Source organism: Rhodnius prolixus, unplaced genomic scaffold, assembly GCF_049639745.1.
Source record: "Rhodnius prolixus isolate KJV_2025 unplaced genomic scaffold, Rpr scaffold_2, whole genome shotgun sequence".
Classification (NCBI taxonomy): domain Eukaryota; kingdom Metazoa; phylum Arthropoda; class Insecta; order Hemiptera; family Reduviidae; genus Rhodnius; species Rhodnius prolixus.
The window spans coordinates 26,194,962-26,215,483 of record NW_027411592.1 but is presented as its reverse complement, the minus strand read 5'-3'; the positions used below and the strand labels follow the sequence as shown (position 1 = coordinate 26,215,483).

The following is a 20,522-nucleotide window of genomic DNA, read 5'->3' as shown; positions in this document are numbered from 1 at the left end:
GGGACGAGTGGAATGCTGTAATAGAGGAGACCAAGGTACTTAATGGTTTGTAATGCCATTAAGCGTATTCACATAAGAAGAGGGTGAACCTAAAAAATTTATCGTCAGTTACACTGGGAAGAGTTAATGATTTAAATCCAAGCATTGTTTATTTTCCGGTCTTCAATCAAAACTTTGTTTGCTTATTGGTTCAAGAACATAGTTTGGAACAATCCGGCACTGATATACGTAGGTATGGTCTAATTTTTCAAGCTTAGAGCCACATACATACGTGTATTGTTCCTTTGTAAACATTCTTACCGTTTTGTGTAACCAAAGTGATATGAGAAAATAGATATACATAAACTTTAAAAAAAAAATCACTTTTTTTTTGTTTCTGTCGTTTTAATGACCTTAATCCCAAATTTCTATTAAAAGGAAAAATGTTGTTTTTCAAGGCACCATGGTAGCCGAGCGGTTAGAGGCGAGACGTGCAAAGCTAATATGTATTGTGGTACTGGGTTCCATTCCCGGACTAGGCCTTGGATTTTATTTTTATAAAAGGAATTTATTGTTACCAAGTATTTTAGAAATCTGCCTCCGTTCTCGGGACTGATCGGTAGTTAGATGTAAAGCCCGCTGAACAAAATAGACATTACTTACATTCTCATTTTTCAATTAATTATCTTTTCTTAATTATTCCACGCCCTCTAAATGATACAAGTTTTGTAAATTGCGGGCTTGGATGAAGTATGAGAAAGCATTTAGTTTCAACGTTCATAAAATAATGTATTTGAATTATACAACATGTACAGCACACAGTAATTGTACAAGGGATTGGAAAATTTATTTATTTACATATTTACATTTTAAAGGCACATTTATAGAGAGAAAATGTTCAGCATTGTGTCAATGGTCCCTATAGTTTTTATTAATTATAAAAATATAGAATAATTTTGCAAAGGCAACCATTGCAGTCAGTTAAGCACTAGAAATTCATTAATATTATATTACATCTAAGGTGTTGAGCTGTTGAGGTTTATGTAACGGTTTCTTGTCCACTACAGGTAAAGATTCTAACCTTACTGGTTTGCGAACTGATGAATCTGTAAAAAAAAATTAATTAAATTAAAAAACTGAACAAATTTAAAAAAAAAATTAAATAACACGATACATTGTTTAATAGGAATAAAAGAAAACACTTTAAATACATCAAAACATTTTTAATGATTAACTTAGAAATTTAACTTAGGGAAGGAATTAGGTATGCGGTTAGCGTACTGGACTCCCACGCGGAGGTCCCGGGTTCGAATCCCACTGCTGAACCTTAGATTTTCTCTTCCTAGGAGCTTCTTACAGCTCACTGTCCGGTGATGGACAGTGTTATCTGTAACGAGAGAACACTGTCCGAAGGCCGGCAATGCACTGAAAAAAGCTCCGGGCGCCTATAACCTTAGATGTTGACGCGCCTTAAATCATTTAAACAAAAAAAAATTTAGTACCCTTACGCTTTTTGTTATAAGTTTAATCACACCGAACTACATAATCTCAGAAATAACATAAATTTATATTTACATATATTTATATTTCTCTAGAAAGACATACCTAACCAGCCATTGATATTTGTAGACGCACCACTCCATGAGTTGTTTAAGAAATTTTGTTGCTGGCTTCCTTTTACCGATGTCCAGTTATTTATTGCGTTCAATGAACCTTGAAAATTAAAACCTTTAGAGCCGTACATGTAACCTACAAATTTGAAGAAATTCGCGTATGAATTGGGAATATATCAGAATGATTATCGTTTTCAGCAGTTACATAACATTTTCAGCTTGCGTAAATAGATACAAGTAATTTTTCAATTAAATTCAAGCTGTTTCCAACCTAAGTGTAACTTCTTTTACATATTTTTCCAAAAATAAAGTGAAGATTTCTTGATAATAACAAAGCAATGGTGATTAAAGTCTCTGATTTTTTAAATTTTTTATCCCTAAAATGTTATCTGTTTCTCTCATTATTACAATTTGCTGCTCGCCAATTTCATGACCATGACTAAATAAATGTAACCAACAATAATTCTAAAATGCATCTGTTGATTCCAAATGGAAGCTGGGAGGCAAAACGACATACCTAATTTATATTTGTACTTTTTCTGTTCATTAAAAAATAATGGAACAAAATAGCTTATTAATATTGTCAAGTGAGCTATTTTCCATCTGCTCAGTTACTTGGACAAAATGTTTCACAGAAGGTGGTTTAAGTATACTTTGCATAAGTATTTGTATAATTAAAACTGTCCGGTAGGACAGTTATATAAGGGTTGATCATCAAAAACTGCACGAAAAAGCGTAACGTTGAAAAACACCCAACTTTGACAATTTTTTTCTCTTTTTCTATAAAAGATAAAATTCCCAAATTTTCTTTAAAATATAGGGCAAATTCTCCTTTATAACTATAATTTTTTTCCAACAACCCAGACCTAATAGATTTCGAGAAAAAAGTGGCCGAAAATGAGCAAAAACGGCTTTTTCAGAAATTGTTCTTGTTGTTGTTGTTGTTGTTGTTGTTGTTGTTGTTGTTGTTACCTTTTTTGTAAACTGCGTAGCGCCTAAACGCGCGAACCGATTTTCATGAATGAGGTTTCATTCGATTCGGAATTTTATGTAGATGTGCCTTTTGGGGGTCTCGACCCTGTACATCGAATGGGAGAGGAGTTAGCCCCCTTTATGTAATGTAAGGCCCCCTTCAAAATTGTTATTACTAATTACTCTGTAAATTTTGGCCCGATTTTGATAAAATTTGGTAGGATGATAGAGTTAGGGCACCCGTACGTAACATTAAAGCGGCGATCAGCTCTTACACTTGTTAAGGGAAAGTATAGCGATCGTTTCAAATTATCGACACGTGAACCGATTTTCATGAATAAAGTGTCACTCGAATCGAAATTTTGTATAGATTTACACTTTAAAAGCCTCGGCGCTGTGCCTCATAAGGAAGGGAGTTTGCCCCACCTAAGTAAGGCCCTTTCTAAAACTATTATTACCAATATTTCTATAACGCTTAGACCGATTTTGATAAAATTCAGCTCGAATAAGTGGTTAAAGCTCCTCTACGTGGCTGTGAAGTGCCATCATGCTCTTACACCTACTAAGAGGAAGTACTGCAATCGTTAAAATTATCAATGAGTGAACCGATTTAAATTTATGAATTGTCGTTCGATTAAAAAATCATTGCCTCTTTGCCTAGAAGTACTGCAATGGCAGTTTATTTTTCTTACTCCTCTTAAAAGGAAGTACTGAAATCGCAGTTTAATTTTGCTGTTTACGTACAAATACCTTCCTATGTTATTCAAAACGCTTTTTTTAAAAAAAATTGTTATTGAGAATGGTTTGGGGGACCGCAACTAAAATCATTCTTTAAAAAGATCTCTCCAGTGGTAGTTACGGTTCCGACTAAACACCTTATCAGGTTATAATAATAGAATTGCTTATTCCAAATTTTAAAAAAATCTGTAAAGCAGATATGTAACTTTGCAAAATAGACAAAAAGGAAAATCTATCCAAAAGGTACAAAAATCTCCTTAACAAAAACTTACAGTTTAAAATGTTAAGTATAAGGGTTGATTAAACGCCAAAAGGTACACAAATCAGCAAGCACCCAACATTTCATTAACTCTTCATTAATATTTAAGTAATTTTACTGCATTAATATTCATTAATATTTTTTAGAATTTATTAGATGTCACAGACCCTTATGCTGGCCACTTCATTTGTATTATTTTTTTGTTATAATTATGATAAATCACATATATGTACATGCATGTTAAAGTAGAAAAAGACAAAGTTAGAGTCGGCTACTGTCTTGAATTCGTCTTACCGAAATATTCGTGAGCACAAATAACACAGTTAATAACAAGTAGATTATTCAACAACAATTACTGATTTCTCAATTGTAATTTAATTTAGTCCCCCTAATTTTACTTATAGTAAAATACTGGAATAATTAGCTGTCCTAAAAATATGCATCTTATTTACTTTATATTACATCTATACAACATTGTGGGATGAATACCTAGATTGAGAATGTAATTGAAGAAAACTATATTATTTGCGATAAAGCCAGATAATTATTACCTATTATTATAAACGTTTGACTACTACATAAAATAGCAATTACTTTAATCGAAGAATGAACTTAAACCGACGATTTTTATTTAAAAATAAAAATAAATAAATAAAATGAACAAAGTCTTTGATGTATGTTGGTGTAAGCATTTTTTAAAAAAGGTTTTGAATTTTTTAGCCTCATAATTTTTTTATATTTTTTATAACGTTTTTCTTTTTAACCTGTAATTAATAGTTTGATTTTTATAAATAACTAGATATGACAGTCAATCTACAGTGCTACTTGAAAATATATTTTGTAGACGAAAATGGCCAGCATAAGGGTCTGTGACATCTAATAAATTCTAAAAAATATTAATGAATATTAATGCAGTAAAATTACTGAAATATTAATGAAGAATTAATGAAATGTTGGGTGCTTGCTGATTTGTGTACCTTTTGGCGTTTAATCAACCCTTATACTTAACATTTTAAACTGTAAGTTTTTGTTAAGGAGATTAGAATATTAAGTTTAAAAATCTTGCAGCCGATTAAAATATATATATATATATATATATATATATATATATAAATAAAATAAATCATTCAGTGAAACCGTAATCTTTTAGTCGCTTCTTCAAACTAGCAAAACATTCATAGTTATTTTAGTTGCGATGGGTCCAATCGTTTTTTCTTAAAATTTTGAAAGGAACATTGGTCCAAAACTATCCATCTGGATTAGTCGTATTAACCTTTCTCTTTCAAGCACTGGACTAAATACTCTTTTTGGAACCATATTTTTGAACTATGAAATCAAGTTTTCTAGTAAATGCTCAGCTAGCACTTATATAAAACATGTAAAATGTATTCGTAAAAACTAATTTGTCACAAATAAGAAATTCGTGAAAAAAAAAGACCAAGTGAAACAAGTTATGCTTACTATTGGCTCTGGCTACGTCTTGTTGTGCTCTGATCAACAATTCCGTTGCTCTCTTTGGTTTAAAATAATTACCCGCAAAGTCTTCATCTTCATTATTTTCCATTTTCTAAAGAAAGAAACAAAAAGAAATTCATAAAACAAAAATTTAATTTAAAGGCACTAATGACCTCATCAGTAGAGGAGCCCGAAAAAAAAAAATAAATGTACATTTTACCAAAATATTTATAATTTGGTAATAAATCGTTATACAATTAGTAAAAAAGAAGTAAAATAAAAAGATTGAGTTACAACTGAATGACTCCATAGGTTACCTCAGCTATAGACGAGTCCACAATTGGTGGAAAGTGCAATGACCTGCAAAAATGCAGGATAGCTGCGAAAAAAGTCTGCCAAAATAAGCAGTCCCGATTGGTGACACCTAAGGTGCCAACAACAGTAGAGGTGTTACCCAAGAGTGACTTGGCATGCATAAATATCTCATTACCCAAAAAAGATGTAGTGACCTGGCGAGGAAGTGCCGCCATTGAATTTGTACGATTAGGAAGAAAATCCCTTGAAGCTAGGAGAGAAAAACTCCCGATATAAAACCAAAGCTAGTCTGGGCTCTAAGCTGTTGTGAAAACACTAGACTAGTGGACGGATTGTCTGATCAAAATAGATCTGCTCCTCTAGGTTTAGTGATGAGGTGTGGTGCTAACGACCCAAAAATAGTTATTTTTTCGAAATGAGAAATAAGCTGGATGGTAAAAAAGGCAACGCAAATTTTTTCATCCACTTGACGCAAAGCAGATAGGGGGAAAAAAGAAGAGAAATAAACAAATTTCATGCAAAACAAATCGCAACAATGATCCACAACAATATGTACAAACTATCTTTTTAATACTTCACTGAAGGATCTGTGCTCGATATCCAGGGGAGCGTGTTAATCACCTAGTACTGAAATCCTACACCTAAATTCTACATTGTCCCCAAACAGTCTACGTGCAACTAACAAACTACTTTCAATTCTTCTTAAAATCAACAATGCTTACTGAAATCTTTAGAGGCAGGCTTATTTTTAAGCATCAAAGGAAGAGTATCACTGGTAAGGGTTACATGAAACCTATCCCTGACTACAAAAATAATCAGTCTAATTTCTCCGGTCTAGCTGCCCATGTACAGTTTACTAAGCGCACTACTTCATAAGAAAATTCTGAAGGAATTGTCCCTACCTGTAAGAACGTTAGAACAAAACAAAAATTGTTCTGTCTTTACTACAAGTAGCCCATTTGGATTTCCTTTTTTCCTGAAGGTTCTCTTAATAAAAGTTACATTTTTGTTAAGATGGAAGAACAGGTGGATCTAGAACTAGCTTTATCACAGCTAAAAATAATAAAAAAATAAACTATTATTCAATTTAGACAATAAATGAGAGAATGTGTGATTAAGACTGTATAGCACATTTAGAAACGTGTCGCTGAAATCTACTAATGCACCCACAGAAGAAAACAGAAACTAAGTGTCTCGATGAATTAATACTAGACCCACTTATGTAATCAAAATCATATTAAAAGATATTAATGCCAAAACCTTCTTTAACCATCAGTTTGCATCAGCGAGAGGTTTCTCTCTTCATATATTATTTCATCAAAATTATTTACTAATAACACAACACAAGTTTGTGGAAAGCACCAATGGTATTTTTATACAAAAATACCACTTCCTGGTATGCAAACGATATTCCTTTTGATTGGTTTCAAGTCTGCTCGGGGTCCAAATTGTCAATCCAATCACTATCTTAAAATAAAACTCGAAGAATTCATAGCGCGAGTGAAGCTTAGAGCATTTTATAATCAAAACAAACGGACCTCGATAAGTTTAAAAACCTGACAAAGTAGAAGAATTTAAATTGCAAACTGGCAGAAGGAAAGCAGAAGAAAGGATGTGAAGAAAAAGTATAGAATAAAGTAAATGTAGAACTCAATGAGTAAAATGGCAAGATTAAAAAAGAAAAATCAGCATTGTTAGTGATAGTTGAAAAAAAGAAGGTGCAATGAATGGTAGGACCAGGAATGTATGTAAGCAGGGAGTGAAGAAATGCATATAGGCTGGTCATGCTGCAACATACCAAGGGCGAAATGCCGCTTATTACTCGGAAAACCACTGAAAAGTGAAAAATATCTTACGAAACAAGAATATCAAAGGACAAAATTAGAGAGCAAAGAAGAATTACGAACTGCAGGTGTTTTTTTCGAGATATAATAATGATAGTTACGAAAAACTAAGGCATAGAAACAAAAAGCATTACTCTTATTTTCAATTATAAAATTTCTTGAAGTTTTATTCCAGTGCTAAAGATGCATCTACTGTGCGTATAGTGTTCATAAATAGATTAATATAACTGAATGCAAATTACATGCTGCTCCTGGAAGGGTACAGAGTTCACCAATTCGCCTCCGCTTCCATCACGACCTAACAAGCATGCACAAACAAAGAATTACAAAAACAGAATTACGTGAATGTGCAGACTCCGCGTGGTCATCAGTTATTTTAAAAATAATGGTGACGATTTATGCCAAATATCACAATACAATGAAGATCTTTGATTGGAAAAGGATTACGACTTTAAAGATTCAATAGCTCTTAATTGTAAAACAAACATAAAAAATAAATGAGGCCGTAGTTAGTTAATTAGAAGTAGAATATTTTTAATATTGCTATTAAATCCTTTTAGTACGACGACAGGTGTAATCGTGAAGAAATCAATTTTGGTAGTGTTGCTGACTTAGAAGCTGAAATTCAGTGCTTTTGAACATTTCAAAATTATCAAAGACAGTGTAAAAAATAAGGCATTATTTTAACTTGCCTGTAATCTACCTGGAGCTGTTTGTGATGTTACCCGCCAATTCTTTCCTATACCATATATTATTTTTTGTTTTATAAAAATATTTTGATTATTTGGATAAGATTAAAGTATAAACATTAATTCTAGATATTCTGGTAACACAATTACCTTCTCTTTTTCCAACCATTGCAATTGGTATATTTATGAAATGGTTTTACATTTTCTGGGTCATAAACTTACCACGAAAAGTTTTTCATTTTATTTTATAGATAAAAAGAAATATTGAGACATTAACTTTTATTTACCAGAGCTTTGATGGGAAATAGAAAGTCCAACGCTATTGAAATTAAGTTTCGAAATATGGTTTTAAGAAATGGATCGTCTGTCACCTCGAGAGTAACAAATATAAAAACTAGTTTTACTTTTTGAGATTATTGTCACATTTGAAATATTACTAAATGTTCAGTTGTTCTTATAATACTATTAAGTACAGAAAAGGATTCGTTATTAAGAATTCTATTAGAAGAATTTTATTATTAAAGATATGACAGATAAGATTTCCCTTATAACTCCAATTATACGCTACTAGAATTCCGTTACGAAGCACGGATATTCAGCCAGTAATATTAGATAATTTAAAAAATGTAAAGTAAATTATATGAACATGTAATATTCATTATACCTGCCGGTGGAAGTTTAGTTCTGAGTACTTGGAAATCTGGAATTATCCAACATTGTAAGTCATCATCCCATTTGGCTTCAGCCTTAATAGTCTCTATATTACTGGAAATATTATAAGAATTTTATAATGTTAATTGTTATAAGAGAGAATGACTTAAACTTTCAAATAAACTTAATGCTTTAATAGTTGTAATTTTTGTTTTTTAAAATTACATTATGAAAGTACAACTTCTAAAAAATGATTAACTAAGTACATTAAAATTAATAAGATCCCTTAATCAGGAAGGTATGGTTATGAAAACTACCGCAGTAAATTTGTTATAAAAGCTAGTAATGAATTGTGATATGTTGTAGATTCAAGTGTAGAATAATAAATATATGATTATCCACACATATATATTATATTATATATATGATATTTGGAATATTATAAGAATTATATACATATGCACATATCCAACTTTAGCGCTGAAGATAGCCCTTGCCGGTAGAAAAGTTGGAAACTAAAAAGTGATTAATTAATAAAAATTGAGACCAGTAATTACTTGGTTATTACTACCCTACAAATTATACAAGAAAATAAACAAAAAATATATGGAACATTACCTAAGACCTGAGGGAGTTTACTACCTGACTTGGTCATGTTAAGATCGGCTCTTTCTTTTTTCTTTTAGTTAAGTGGTTTCTAGTGGATTAAAATTTACAGTTTTTGGCATTCTCGGAGATTATTGTTCATTTTAGTGTTCATTTTAGTCAAACTTTGAGTTAAATCTATCGACTAGTTTCAGAGATATTAATTAAAAATTTAACTTTTCTATTGTTCAGTGGTAGTGTTGGTGAGGTGCGTTTGTATACAAATTACAGATAAACTCTGCCCTTTGGGTTAAAGAGTCGTCATATTGTAGCTTGGAAATATTTGCTTTCGTAGGCCAGCTGGACAGGGTTTGTTTATGAAATTCATCTTATAGTTACTTACACTCTTCTCCTATTTATTATTACGCAACTGTTTACATTAAATTCATTGATGTGATTTTAGTTATTTTATTTTTTCGTTTATACTTCAAAATTAAAATTATTCACATTAATAATTATTTAAGATGTCTGATTAACTCGTAATTTGTTTAGTTAAACAAATTTTTATGACTGATAGTCCAACTGTTGGTTTAAAACGACAAAGAAGCTCTCCTGGTGATTCTGCTCCCACATCTAAAAAAATCTCTTTAACAGATTTAACAATGGAAAAAATGGATACTTCCCAATTAGTGTCTCTAATAAAAGAAGTCATGTCCGGTCTGATGGATGATAAATTGGCCCCTCTCGCTACTAAGGTCGAATTTTCGGCTCTTAGGGACGATATAATTTCACTTAAAGAGGAAAACGCTCAGTTGAAAGCTGAATTGGAGGCCATTAAATCAATGAATATTTTAACAGAATCTCGTGTTGAAGGAGTTGAAATTGCATCTCGTCGAAATAATTTGATTTTCAAAGGAATTAAACACTCTTCGACAGACGATTTGAGTGTGAAAATCTCTGACTTCTGTCGTGAAGTACTAAAGCTGGATATTTCTGTTGAGCATCTTTATGTGTTTCCTCTAGGCTCCAGAGACAAAGTGAATAAACCTATTTTAGTGTCATTCTCTTGTATCCAACATAAGTTAATGGTTCTTAATTCTGCAAAGATTCTAAGAGGTACAGGCTTTGTTATTCATGAGGACCTCCCAGAAGTAACTAGGAAGAAGAAAACTAAATTGTTGTTACTCAGGAGAGAAATTCTGCGATTGAATAGAGACATCAAAGTGAAGGTGCGCTCTGACTGTCTGATGGTGGAGGGATGTAAGTTCGTGTGGTCCTCTCGGGACGGCCTGTGCTGTGCTGGCCAAGATGGAGTACGGAAGCTCAATGAATTAATTGGAGGAAATCTTTCTGATTTTGTGTCGGCTCTCCGATCTGATAGCTTACCGAAGGACTACTTCGCTCGTGTTGCTCATCAGGCCAGTAAGGTAACCCCGGATCTATCTTCGTCGGTTCGTCGTGGGACGTCTTGAGATTTTCCGGCTGTCTGTCAGAGGAATACATCCATTGCTGTTACGTCTATTTCCTTAATATGTTACAACGTTTCTGGGTTGCGGTCTAAAATTGTAAATTTTTCAGCTTCTTTTTTATGTTTATTGAGAAAATATGATATTTTTTTTCTTTTAGAAACTTTTGTTTTAGAGGACTATTATAATTTTTTTAACAATTATTTTCCAGATCATAATTTAATGTGGGTTTCAGCTAGGAAAACCTCCAAGCATGGGCGAGCTAGTGGTGGAATGCTGTGTGGTATAAAACGTTCTAAGAATAATTTTTACTACTCTACATTGGGAGGACGTACTGTGGTTTGTATCAGGCAAAAAGGTGAACTGATATTTGTAATTCCGGTATACCTAAACTGTAATGACTGGGATAATGACTTCACTAACCTTTGTGAGTCTATAGAGTTGTGTCCGTCTGGAAAATTAATCTTGTTGGGTGATTTTAACGTTAGGATTGGATTGTCCCAGATTCTCCCAGACGACTTACTTCCCAACAATCCTAAATGTTCTCCTGTCAGGTCATCTAAAGATACTGTTTTAAATAAGGTCGGTTCACGATTTCTAGTGTTTTGTGATAATAATGATCTGATAATTCTGAATGGCCGTTTTGAAGATGATAGGGAGGGTGCATTCACTTTCATTGGTTCTATGGGCTGCTCGGTGAATGATTTAGGCTGTGTATCATTCGACTGTCTACCGTTTATTGATCATTTTGCCGTTCTTAGTGAAACTTACTCGGACCACTTGCCTTTATCGCTCTCTATACGTTTAGAACAGGTAATATGCAATAATACGTTGCCACTTCTTCCTCAGCTTATCTGGAGAGAAAAAGATAGAGATATTTATAGGCAGAATTTAGATAATGAAATAAATGGCGTTTCTCATTTTCCTGATGATCCTCAACAATTTGCCGACATTTTGACGGTCTGCATCAAGCACTCATGTCCTTCTCCTGCTTCTTTATCCTCATATCTTAATTCCTACCAAAAAAATCCTTGGTTTGACTATAGTTGCCTCCAAGCAAGAAAAAGGGCCTTTAGGCTCTTGAACCTATTTCGGAAAACTAACTCTATCTTAGTGAAAAACGTTTATCGTGAAGAAAATAAAAAGTATTTTTTGCTCTGTACCAGCCTTAAAAGAAAATATTACTCCTCCTTATGCGATAAACTTAAAGCTGCTTGCGACTCTAAACAGTTTTGGTATTTAGTGAATAGTTTTCGTCGAAAGCATTTTATCTGTGGTAACAATATCTCTATGGACACTCTCGTGTCTCATTTCAAAACTTTACTCAATCCCCCTTTAGTTTCCTCAATTTCTTATGCAGATCCATTTATTGTTTCGCATGAACTGGATTCTCCTTTTTCACTTGATGAGCTTCTTCATGTTCTCTCTCTCCTTAAAAACAATAAAGCACCAGGGCCTGATGGTATAACTTATGAATTTTACAAAAATGCAACTTCTACCTTTATTGACAGTCTCTTAGCCTTTTTTAATTACATTTATGAAAGCGGCAATCCTCCTTTATCATTTAGTAAATCTATAATATTTCCTCTTTATAAACAAGGAAATATCAATGAGGTTTCCAACTACAGGGGCATTTCATGTTTAAACTCTCTAGCTAAAATATTTACATCTTTGTTGCTCCGTAGGTTGGAACATTTTGTGTTACAAAATAATTTGTTGAGCGAATGCCAGGCAGGGTTTAGGCGCGGTTATTCCGCTGTCGATAATATTTTCATTTTAACTGGTTTAATAAACCTTAAACTTTCTGAAAGAGGCAAGAAAATTTATTGTTTTTTTGTAGATTTGAAGTCGGCCTTCGATACCGTAGATCATTCTTCTCTTTTTTTAAAATTGTTCAACCTGGGTATTTCCTCTAAATTTCTGATATGTTTAAAGAAATTATATTTCTCAGCCTTATCCTCAGTCCGTGGTAGAGATGGAATCTCTGAATATTTCCGGGTGGGTTCAGGAGTTAGACAGGGATGTCTTTTAAGCCCTATTCTCTTTTCTCTGTTTGTAGACGACCTTCCGTCTATCCTAGAAGGTGGCATTATAGTAGGAGGCACTAAGATCAAAATATTGCTTTATGCGGATGATCTTGTTCTCATAACCGATAACCCAGTCAGTCTCCAAAGAAATATTAATATCTTAGCAAATTATTGTGACCAATGGAATTTACAAGTAAATCTTAAGAAGTCAAAGATAATGATTTTTCGTAAGGGAGGCAGACTTGCGGCATCTGAGAAGTGGTTTTACAAAGGCGAAAGAATTGAGATTGTAAACCGGTACAAGTACCTTGGTGTAATGTTAACTCCCCGCCTTTCCTTTATACCCCATCTTGAAGAGAGAGTCTCCTCGGCTAAACTTGGTCTAAACAGGGTCTGGTCCAAATTTATTTCAAATAACAACATCCCATTAAATGCTAAAATACAAGTTTTTAAGAGTGTCTCACGCGCAGTAGTCTGCTATGGCTCCCAAGTTTGGGGCTTTCAATCTTATGAAATCTTAGAAAAATTTCAAAGATTTTTTATAAAGAAGTTGTATGGTTTACCATTAGTAGCACCTTCATACATGTTAGCCATAGAGACTGAGTTGCCTCCTTTTGAATCCCATACCCTTCATTTGCACATAAAATATTTAATTAAAGTTCTTTCTTTACCTGATCACCGCCTATCTAAAATTGTTGCCCTCCAGATTATTAATAATAAGGTCTATTGGTTTAAACATTGGCTCACTCTCTCCAGGTGTTACCAATATGATTTTCATTTCTCTTTGGTTGACCCTTCTGATTGTCCTAAACAACTTCTGCAACTTCCAGATGCTATTAATAAGTCTCGTCTGGTGGAGTCTGTAAATCGTGCAGTAGCATCCGACCGGTTTTTATTGTATAGAGTCTTGATTTCGGACCATCGGGAAAAGGTTACGGTCTCTTTCTCCGAGAATCTAAGCCACTCTGAACTTCGCTGGCTATTTAAGCTGAGGGGAGAGCTACTATATTTAAATGGTAGACCTTGGCTTGAGAGAGATTCCGACCTTGAAATGTGTTCTCTTTGTAACTTCAATACCCGCGAAGAGATATATCATTTTCTGGGTGAGTGTCCTCTATTGGCGGAATTTCGAGTTCTTTATTTCAATAAGCGAACTCTTGCAAGGGATGAAATTATTGCTTATTTATCCGGCCAAGTAAATCCACGCCCATTGATCCGCTATGCTCGTCATGCTTGGAGAGTTCGGTATATCTGGATTGTGGATTCTTCTTAGAATTTCTTTTTATGTACATTTCATTTATTTTTTGTATTTTTTATTTTGAACTTTTTTTCGTTTTTGTACTTTCTTATTTAATTTGTTATAAATGTTGGTCTCTTCTTTTTGTTCTGTAGCAGTTCACTATTATTATTTTATGTTTATACTTTTTATGTATTTACTTTATTCATTTTTATTTCATGTCTTTTTAGGTCTAGCTTTCTTTGTTTTATTGAGAAAGAGTATTTTCATTTAAACATTAGTAAACTCTGGCAGACGGCTGCATGTAGCCATGCCTATTATACTTTTGTACTAAAAATTTAATGTACTTATATACTTTTTAAAAATAAAGTATTATTATTATTATTATTATTATTATTATTACCTAAGACCTGAGAGTTTACAGAAAATAATTTATTGACAATCTAATTGAAACCAGTTTTAAGTATTTAAAATAGTTCATAAAATTCTCAGTACTAACTGGAAATAAAACAAACATACGTTAAACGTTATACTAATCAGTTAATTTCATTTAATTCATTTTCCAATTACTATTTTTTAGTTAAACCAAATGCAACGAACTAGTTTTAAAAAATCATGTTTTAAAGGCAATTTATGACACTCATTTTGTTATACTTTCGAATACTAGATAATGTCAAAAGTTGATCAAAACATGTATCACTTGCTGGATGGTACATTGGATTACACCAAGCAAGAATAAAGGAGGTTAACTCTAAAAAGAAGACAGAAGATAAAAAATTGATGCTTATACTACAGTACAACTTTTTATCTTTAATAACAATTACTAGAAGTACCTGTAATTAGAAGGTGTTCTGATAGCTGGAATGACCTTTTCCAAAATTTGATTATGTAACATAACTTGTCTGTCTAATCTTCGGATGGTTTCTAAATAATCTGTTCTTTCTGTTTCAAATTCACTTTGTAAATCAGCTATCTCACGTTCCAATGACCTTATCTTCAGAAAAATAAAACATAAATGCATTCCCATTATAATTTTTTGTCAGAGATATTAAAAATGGTTAATTAAAAATTTAAAAGACAATTACTTAGCGAAAATTTTATATCAATATACTAATACCTTATGTCTATGTTTCTTGAGATGTTCACTTCTCGCGGTAAGTTGGTCATGCATGTCATCGTATACGCCAAGCACCAAACTGGAATGTTCCTCTTTTGCTAATACCTCAGCTAACGCTGCTAATCTCTTTTCTGCAGCTTTTTTCCTTCTTGCACGACGGTCTTTTAATCCCTGATCTCCAGCCCGTTCACCACCAACTAATGTTCTTTGTAATTTTACTAATCTAAAGTTTCCAGCAAACAAAAAATAATTGCGCATTTCAAAATAGTTGTTTCAAAACTATTAATTTTTTTTTTTTACGGCAAGATCATCAAGATTGGGGGTATGTTTGGGCAATGAGATTATGCTCTTTTAAATTTTGTTTGAATTATTCACTTACTCCAGTTAATTCAAATAATATTTATCAAAAGATACATTAAACTTTTAGTTTTTCTCTTTTTTTCAAATAAACCAAAGGTCAGTGGATTGGGGAATTTTAATTCTCTCTCTGGTATAGAGGATTCAGTACGTTATTATGCTAGACCAAAAGTCAGCTAGAACAACATTAATCTATGTGATAAAATCTTCAGAATTTAAACTCATTGAAGATTTTTTTTTCTGAAAAAATATTTCGTATAAAGTAATAACAATTATTATTTTAAATTGCAATTTTAGTTGTAAGGAAATACATAGGTGCATCAGCTTTCTTGTAAATTTAAAATATTGAAATCTGTTCATTAAAAACTCCCGGTAAACCAATTCTCTACAAACTTTATACTCCATTAATGCTTCTAATGTTAATTGATATTATTTAGGCAGAGAAGTTTGGAGTTAGTATAAGATTTATTCATGTATTAGTATCGAATACCCATAGAAACGCCACGTTCCTTCAAGAAGTGGATAGTTCATCTCCGCTTTAAAGAGAACTAGAGGAGTAAGAAAAAGTATACAACTAAATAGACATTTTTTAAGGATCTATAAAACAGATTCAATAAACAATCGAGTAGAAAAATAAAACAAAGAGTGTGCTACCTGGCCATAATTTCCTTTTGAGATAACCTTGATGTATTATCCTCATCAGCGCTAAAATAGAAAACACCTTAAATTATTAGTTGGAAAATTTGTACGTAAAACCTGAAAATGAGTTTAACAAATGTTTTTTTTTACGTTAAAAGTCGGTGATATTATTCATGAGGATTAAATCAATTATATGAAAAATGAATTTTTTTTTATTCCGGTTAAAAAAGAAGGGTTGAACTCTTTCATGTAACAACTCATAGTAAATTAATTGAATATTCCAACTAACCTAGCATTAATACTGCTGTTCGGATCGCTCCTTTTTTCTTTTTGGCAATCACCATTATCCACAATTGTTAGAGGGCGTTGCTTGAACACAGACTACCCACAATTAGAGTATATACTACGTAATCTTTATTTAATAAAGAAAATAATAAAATTATTAATACCTGTTTGTTAATTTCATTTAGCTGATTTTCATATTGTTCTTTTAAATAATTAAATTCTTCTTGAACTTGAATTTTCGAAGAGTGCATTTCAGAAAACTGTGCTTTTAAAGCTGCCATTTCCTTTTCGTATTCTATTCGCACTTTTTCTCGCTCTTGTTCTAATAGAACTTCATCAACTAAAATTACAACGTTTAAATAAGTCTCTCAAAATAGTATTTTTTGAGGATTTAAAGTAAGAAAAATTATTTTAATTAGAGTATCATAAAATTTCTACTAATTCACCTCAAAAGTTTTAACACAACTAATTTTAATGTATTTCAATGTAACGAGAATTTTGGGTCAATTTACTTAATCTTTTTTTAAGACCATTAGAGGATTTTGTTTTAAGTCCGATTTTCCCTGTAATCAAGTTTTATTTTATTCGAAAATAAGTGTTTTTAAAAAATGTATCAGCGATTTTCTTAGTTCTTGCTTACTACTGATTTTTATACTACTAAAATTAGTCGTTAGTGAGTTAAGAGAAACTTGGTAAGCTGTATACTTTACAGAATAACCTTTTAAAGTCTAAAAATCTATTCTGGAAACCTTTTTTTCAACGTTCGTTTACTCTGAAAATCCCAATATTAATAGAACCATACTTGAATTAAAGAACCATCTTTCTTGGAAGATAGCTTTAAAAGTTGCAGTTCCATAAAGCTTTTCAAATATATTTTATCGTAAAATCCAATAGAAAAATTATATGTTGTACACAATATGAAGGAAATCGTTGGTGCCAATTTCAATGAAATCATAAAAATAAATAAAGTCACACGGTTTTAGTTTTTTTGGAATGTAAATATTACATTTTCATGAAACGTATGCGTGAAAGCTACTAATAATTTTTGGAATTACCGGAATTAATAACCACATTATCTACTTTCTATCAAAAAAGTTCATATTTTCAGAGTTTCGAAGTTTTTGTTACTATTAGAGAACTAATATTGATTAAATACATTGCTTAAAATGATCTTAATTTCATAAACTCACCTCGAACTGATAATTTTCTTATTTTACTTTCAGAATTTCTATAATTTTTGAGTTCTACTTAACTCCCTAACTTATTTGATGATTTAAAACTAAATTTATTGTTATTATTTGTCTAATCATTATTAGACAAATATCCCTACTTTTAATTTTCTAATAATAATAATCTCGAATGATAAATGCTATTTTTTTAATTTTCAGGAGTTAATTATCCTTCACCGTACAATTATTGTACACTTACCCACGGCAGCCATTTTGGGCTGTGTCAGCAATTCCTTGAGTTTTTCAATTTCTTCTTGGTATCTTCGAAGCATTGCATCTTTTGGATCTTCATTAATGTGAGGTTTGTTACATATATTTTTTGCCCTATTTGCATATCTCAATGTAGAAAGTGTTTCGTCATAATTGTTATCGGCCGGTGAAAGACAAGCTAACATAAGAGTTTTTGTATTCCCTCCTAATGAATCCTGTGGAAACATTAATCAGAATAATTATTCGGGCAACATGAGAAACTTTCTAAAAAATAAATATTACATATAAAAAGAGAAGGACTTGGTAAAGTAATAGTTTTTTTTGTTATGTTAGAAATTGTTTTATCGAAATTATCAAATGCGATCAGTATATTTACAATCCAAATTTTCTGATTAAACCCGGTTCTTTAATAGACAAAACAGGTTATAGTCTACTAGTTTATTTTATTTATTTTTTCTTGAAGGTAAGTCGTACTATAAATCAATTCTATTCCATCATGACTATTATTAAAACTGTCCGGTAGGACAGTTGTATAAGGGTTGATCGTCAAAAAGTGCACGAAATTTGTGTACCTTTTGGCGTTCAATCAACCCTTATACTTAACTTTTTAAACTGTAAGTTTTTGTTAAGGAGATTTTATATGTTTTAGAAGAGAAAACAAGTAACAAACAAAGTCAGGAGACATTCGGTCTGCTATATAAGGTCTAAATACATTTTTGAAAGAAAATATTTTTGAATTTATAGTTTAGCATTCATTACTGCCCTAATTGAACAGATTGGTTAATTAATTCTAAAACCATAATTTTGTTTAATTCTTATACCTGCAAAAGCCTAGTCAGTTTGGAATCTCTGTAAGGTATGTGTTTAGATTTCCCATCAACGAGAGCTGATATTACATTACCCAAAGCCGACAAGGAGAGGTTTATTTTACTTGCTTCTTTCAATCTTTCTCCGTGGGCTCCTAAAATAGAAAGTCATTTAATTAAATTGGGCAATTTATTAAGAAAAGAACAATCTCATAGCAATTTGGATAGTTAAAATAAGTCATGAATAAGATGGATGATTTCTGTAATTACGCATACTTAAAATTCTTTGTATAAATTTTTTTTATGATTTAACGCGCGTCAACAACAGGTTACTGGAGCTTGGAGCTTTTTTCAGTGCACCGGACAGTGTTTCTCGTTACAGACAACAAGGAAGAGAAAATCGAAGGGCCAGCAGTTAGATGAAAATTATTATATTAATAGAAAATACTTTAAAATTATGTGTAAAATACATATATCTAAAAATATAAATATATTAAATAAATTTTATTAGTTTTGAAAATATATATAATTTTAAAAAGGATTTCAACAAAGCAAACATAATCGAGTTTATAAAAAACAAAAACCATGTTACTATCACGCTCAAAAATTAAATAAAGATGATAGTAATAAAATAAAATATGAATAGATCTGCAAAACTGGATTTATTAACCAGTGAGTGTTCTTTTTCTAATTTATCTGACCAGATAAGATGAAATATAAGTTGTAATTCAAAGTTATCATCTACAACAGAAACTTGATGACCTAAACTGGCCATAAATTAAATCAATCACCTTTAGTATTGAAAACAAATTAAACAACAAATTATCTAGAATAAACTCTTAGAAATTAATATAGAATTACAGCACAAAATTTTACAGAACGAAAATCTATACCTGTTTTAGCTTGTCTTTCGGAGCCAGCAAGATCTACTAAACTCAGTTTGCCCTTCCTAATTAAACCATCGTGTTCACCATTTTTATCTACTGACATCATTTCTATACTGATGCTGAATATTGAATGGCTTCTTGATGAATCTGCATTCATTAACGTTGCACCAACAGATCTGTTAGACCAACCCTTTGACATGAGATTTTCACAATCCGCAACTGATCCAACTGCATGCCAAGTCAAATCTAGGCAATCACGTCAGATATCTAAGTTTTTATTTTTTTATTTTGGAAGGTGTTGTGTACTGCTTCTTGAAAGATTAATGTGTTTTAATGTTCATTGATTTAAAAAAATAATATTGGTAGGCATTTAAAACTTCATTGGTTTTATCATTATTTTTTTTTTTTTTTTGGCGCATCGACGTCTGTGGCCATTAGCGCCTTTTATCAATATTATTATTATTATTATTATTTCATATTATGACAAGACTTTGCAAATTTTATTGTGTTTTGTAATAGGTAAATATCAAATTTAAGGGTATTTGATTGTGTAATTTCTATGGGTACTTTTTAATTTACTCTACCAGCTGCAGTAGCACAAAGTTAGTCCAACGTATTAAGTGGTACAAATGAACAATAAGGAAGATTTTTTATAAATAAAGTAATTCTTTAAGGTGGGCTTGAAGTTCAATTAATAATCAATATGATTGAGGTCGGCAAGCTTTCCGCTACTACAATTTTGATAACAAATATAAACTTTCGTGGTACAAAAGAATTTTTGAGTCTAAACATCTTTTGCTCCACTAAGAGAAATTAATAACAGAATATAGAATAAAAATGGCAACGATTTATTTTCGCCCCCGCATCGTCAACATCAGCGCCCCTTAGTTTTTACCCACCACGAACCTAATCCTCACAATGTGGGATGGTCATTAGATGTTCCACCTGTTTGGCATCCGAATGGGTTCCACACTTCCTCTCATGGACCATGCTTCTGTTGACAGAGTGGAGTGATGGCACTCTATTATATTGAATTGATGAAGAATAGAGATTTCAATCCTTCTATTGAATTAATTTGTATTTCCAACGAGTTTACTTATTCCATACGGAACTGTACGTAGATTACTTCCATGGGTAGATTTAACGAATATATAATCTGTAC

General features: G+C 31.8%; 1 protein-coding gene across 11 annotated transcripts in view; it reads right to left on the bottom strand.

Annotated features, from left to right (window-relative positions):
- Positions 1-742: 742 nt before the first annotated feature.
- The window catches only part of LOC141449329 (osmotic avoidance abnormal protein 3-like), a 28,526-nt gene continuing 8,746 nt past the window's right edge, over positions 743-20,522 (bottom strand). For 4 of the 11 annotated variants that reach the window (XM_074118626.1, XM_074118627.1, XM_074118633.1 and 1 more), the window contains 13 exons: positions 19,367-19,606; positions 18,489-18,628; positions 17,657-17,882; positions 16,393-16,568; positions 16,233-16,324; positions 15,959-16,009; positions 14,948-15,170; positions 14,664-14,824; positions 8,529-8,629; positions 7,418-7,473; positions 5,023-5,128; positions 1,585-1,728; positions 743-1,085 (listed from right to left, as the gene is read on the bottom strand). In XM_074118626.1, coding sequence (XP_073974727.1) covers positions 985-1,085; positions 1,585-1,728; positions 5,023-5,128; positions 7,418-7,473; positions 8,529-8,629; positions 14,664-14,824; positions 14,948-15,170; positions 15,959-16,009; positions 16,233-16,324; positions 16,393-16,568; positions 17,657-17,882; positions 18,489-18,628; positions 19,367-19,606 — 1,817 coding nt within the window. In that variant the 3' untranslated portion in view covers positions 743-984. Of the gene's footprint in view, positions 1,086-1,584; positions 1,729-5,022; positions 5,129-6,234; positions 6,385-7,417; positions 7,474-7,867; positions 7,915-8,528; positions 8,630-14,663; positions 14,825-14,947; positions 15,171-15,958; positions 16,010-16,232; positions 16,325-16,392; positions 16,569-17,656; positions 17,883-18,488; positions 18,629-19,366; positions 19,607-20,522 lie in introns of those variants that run through there. The other 7 variants (XM_074118629.1, XM_074118632.1, XM_074118631.1 and 4 more) reach the window with 7 other exon arrangements.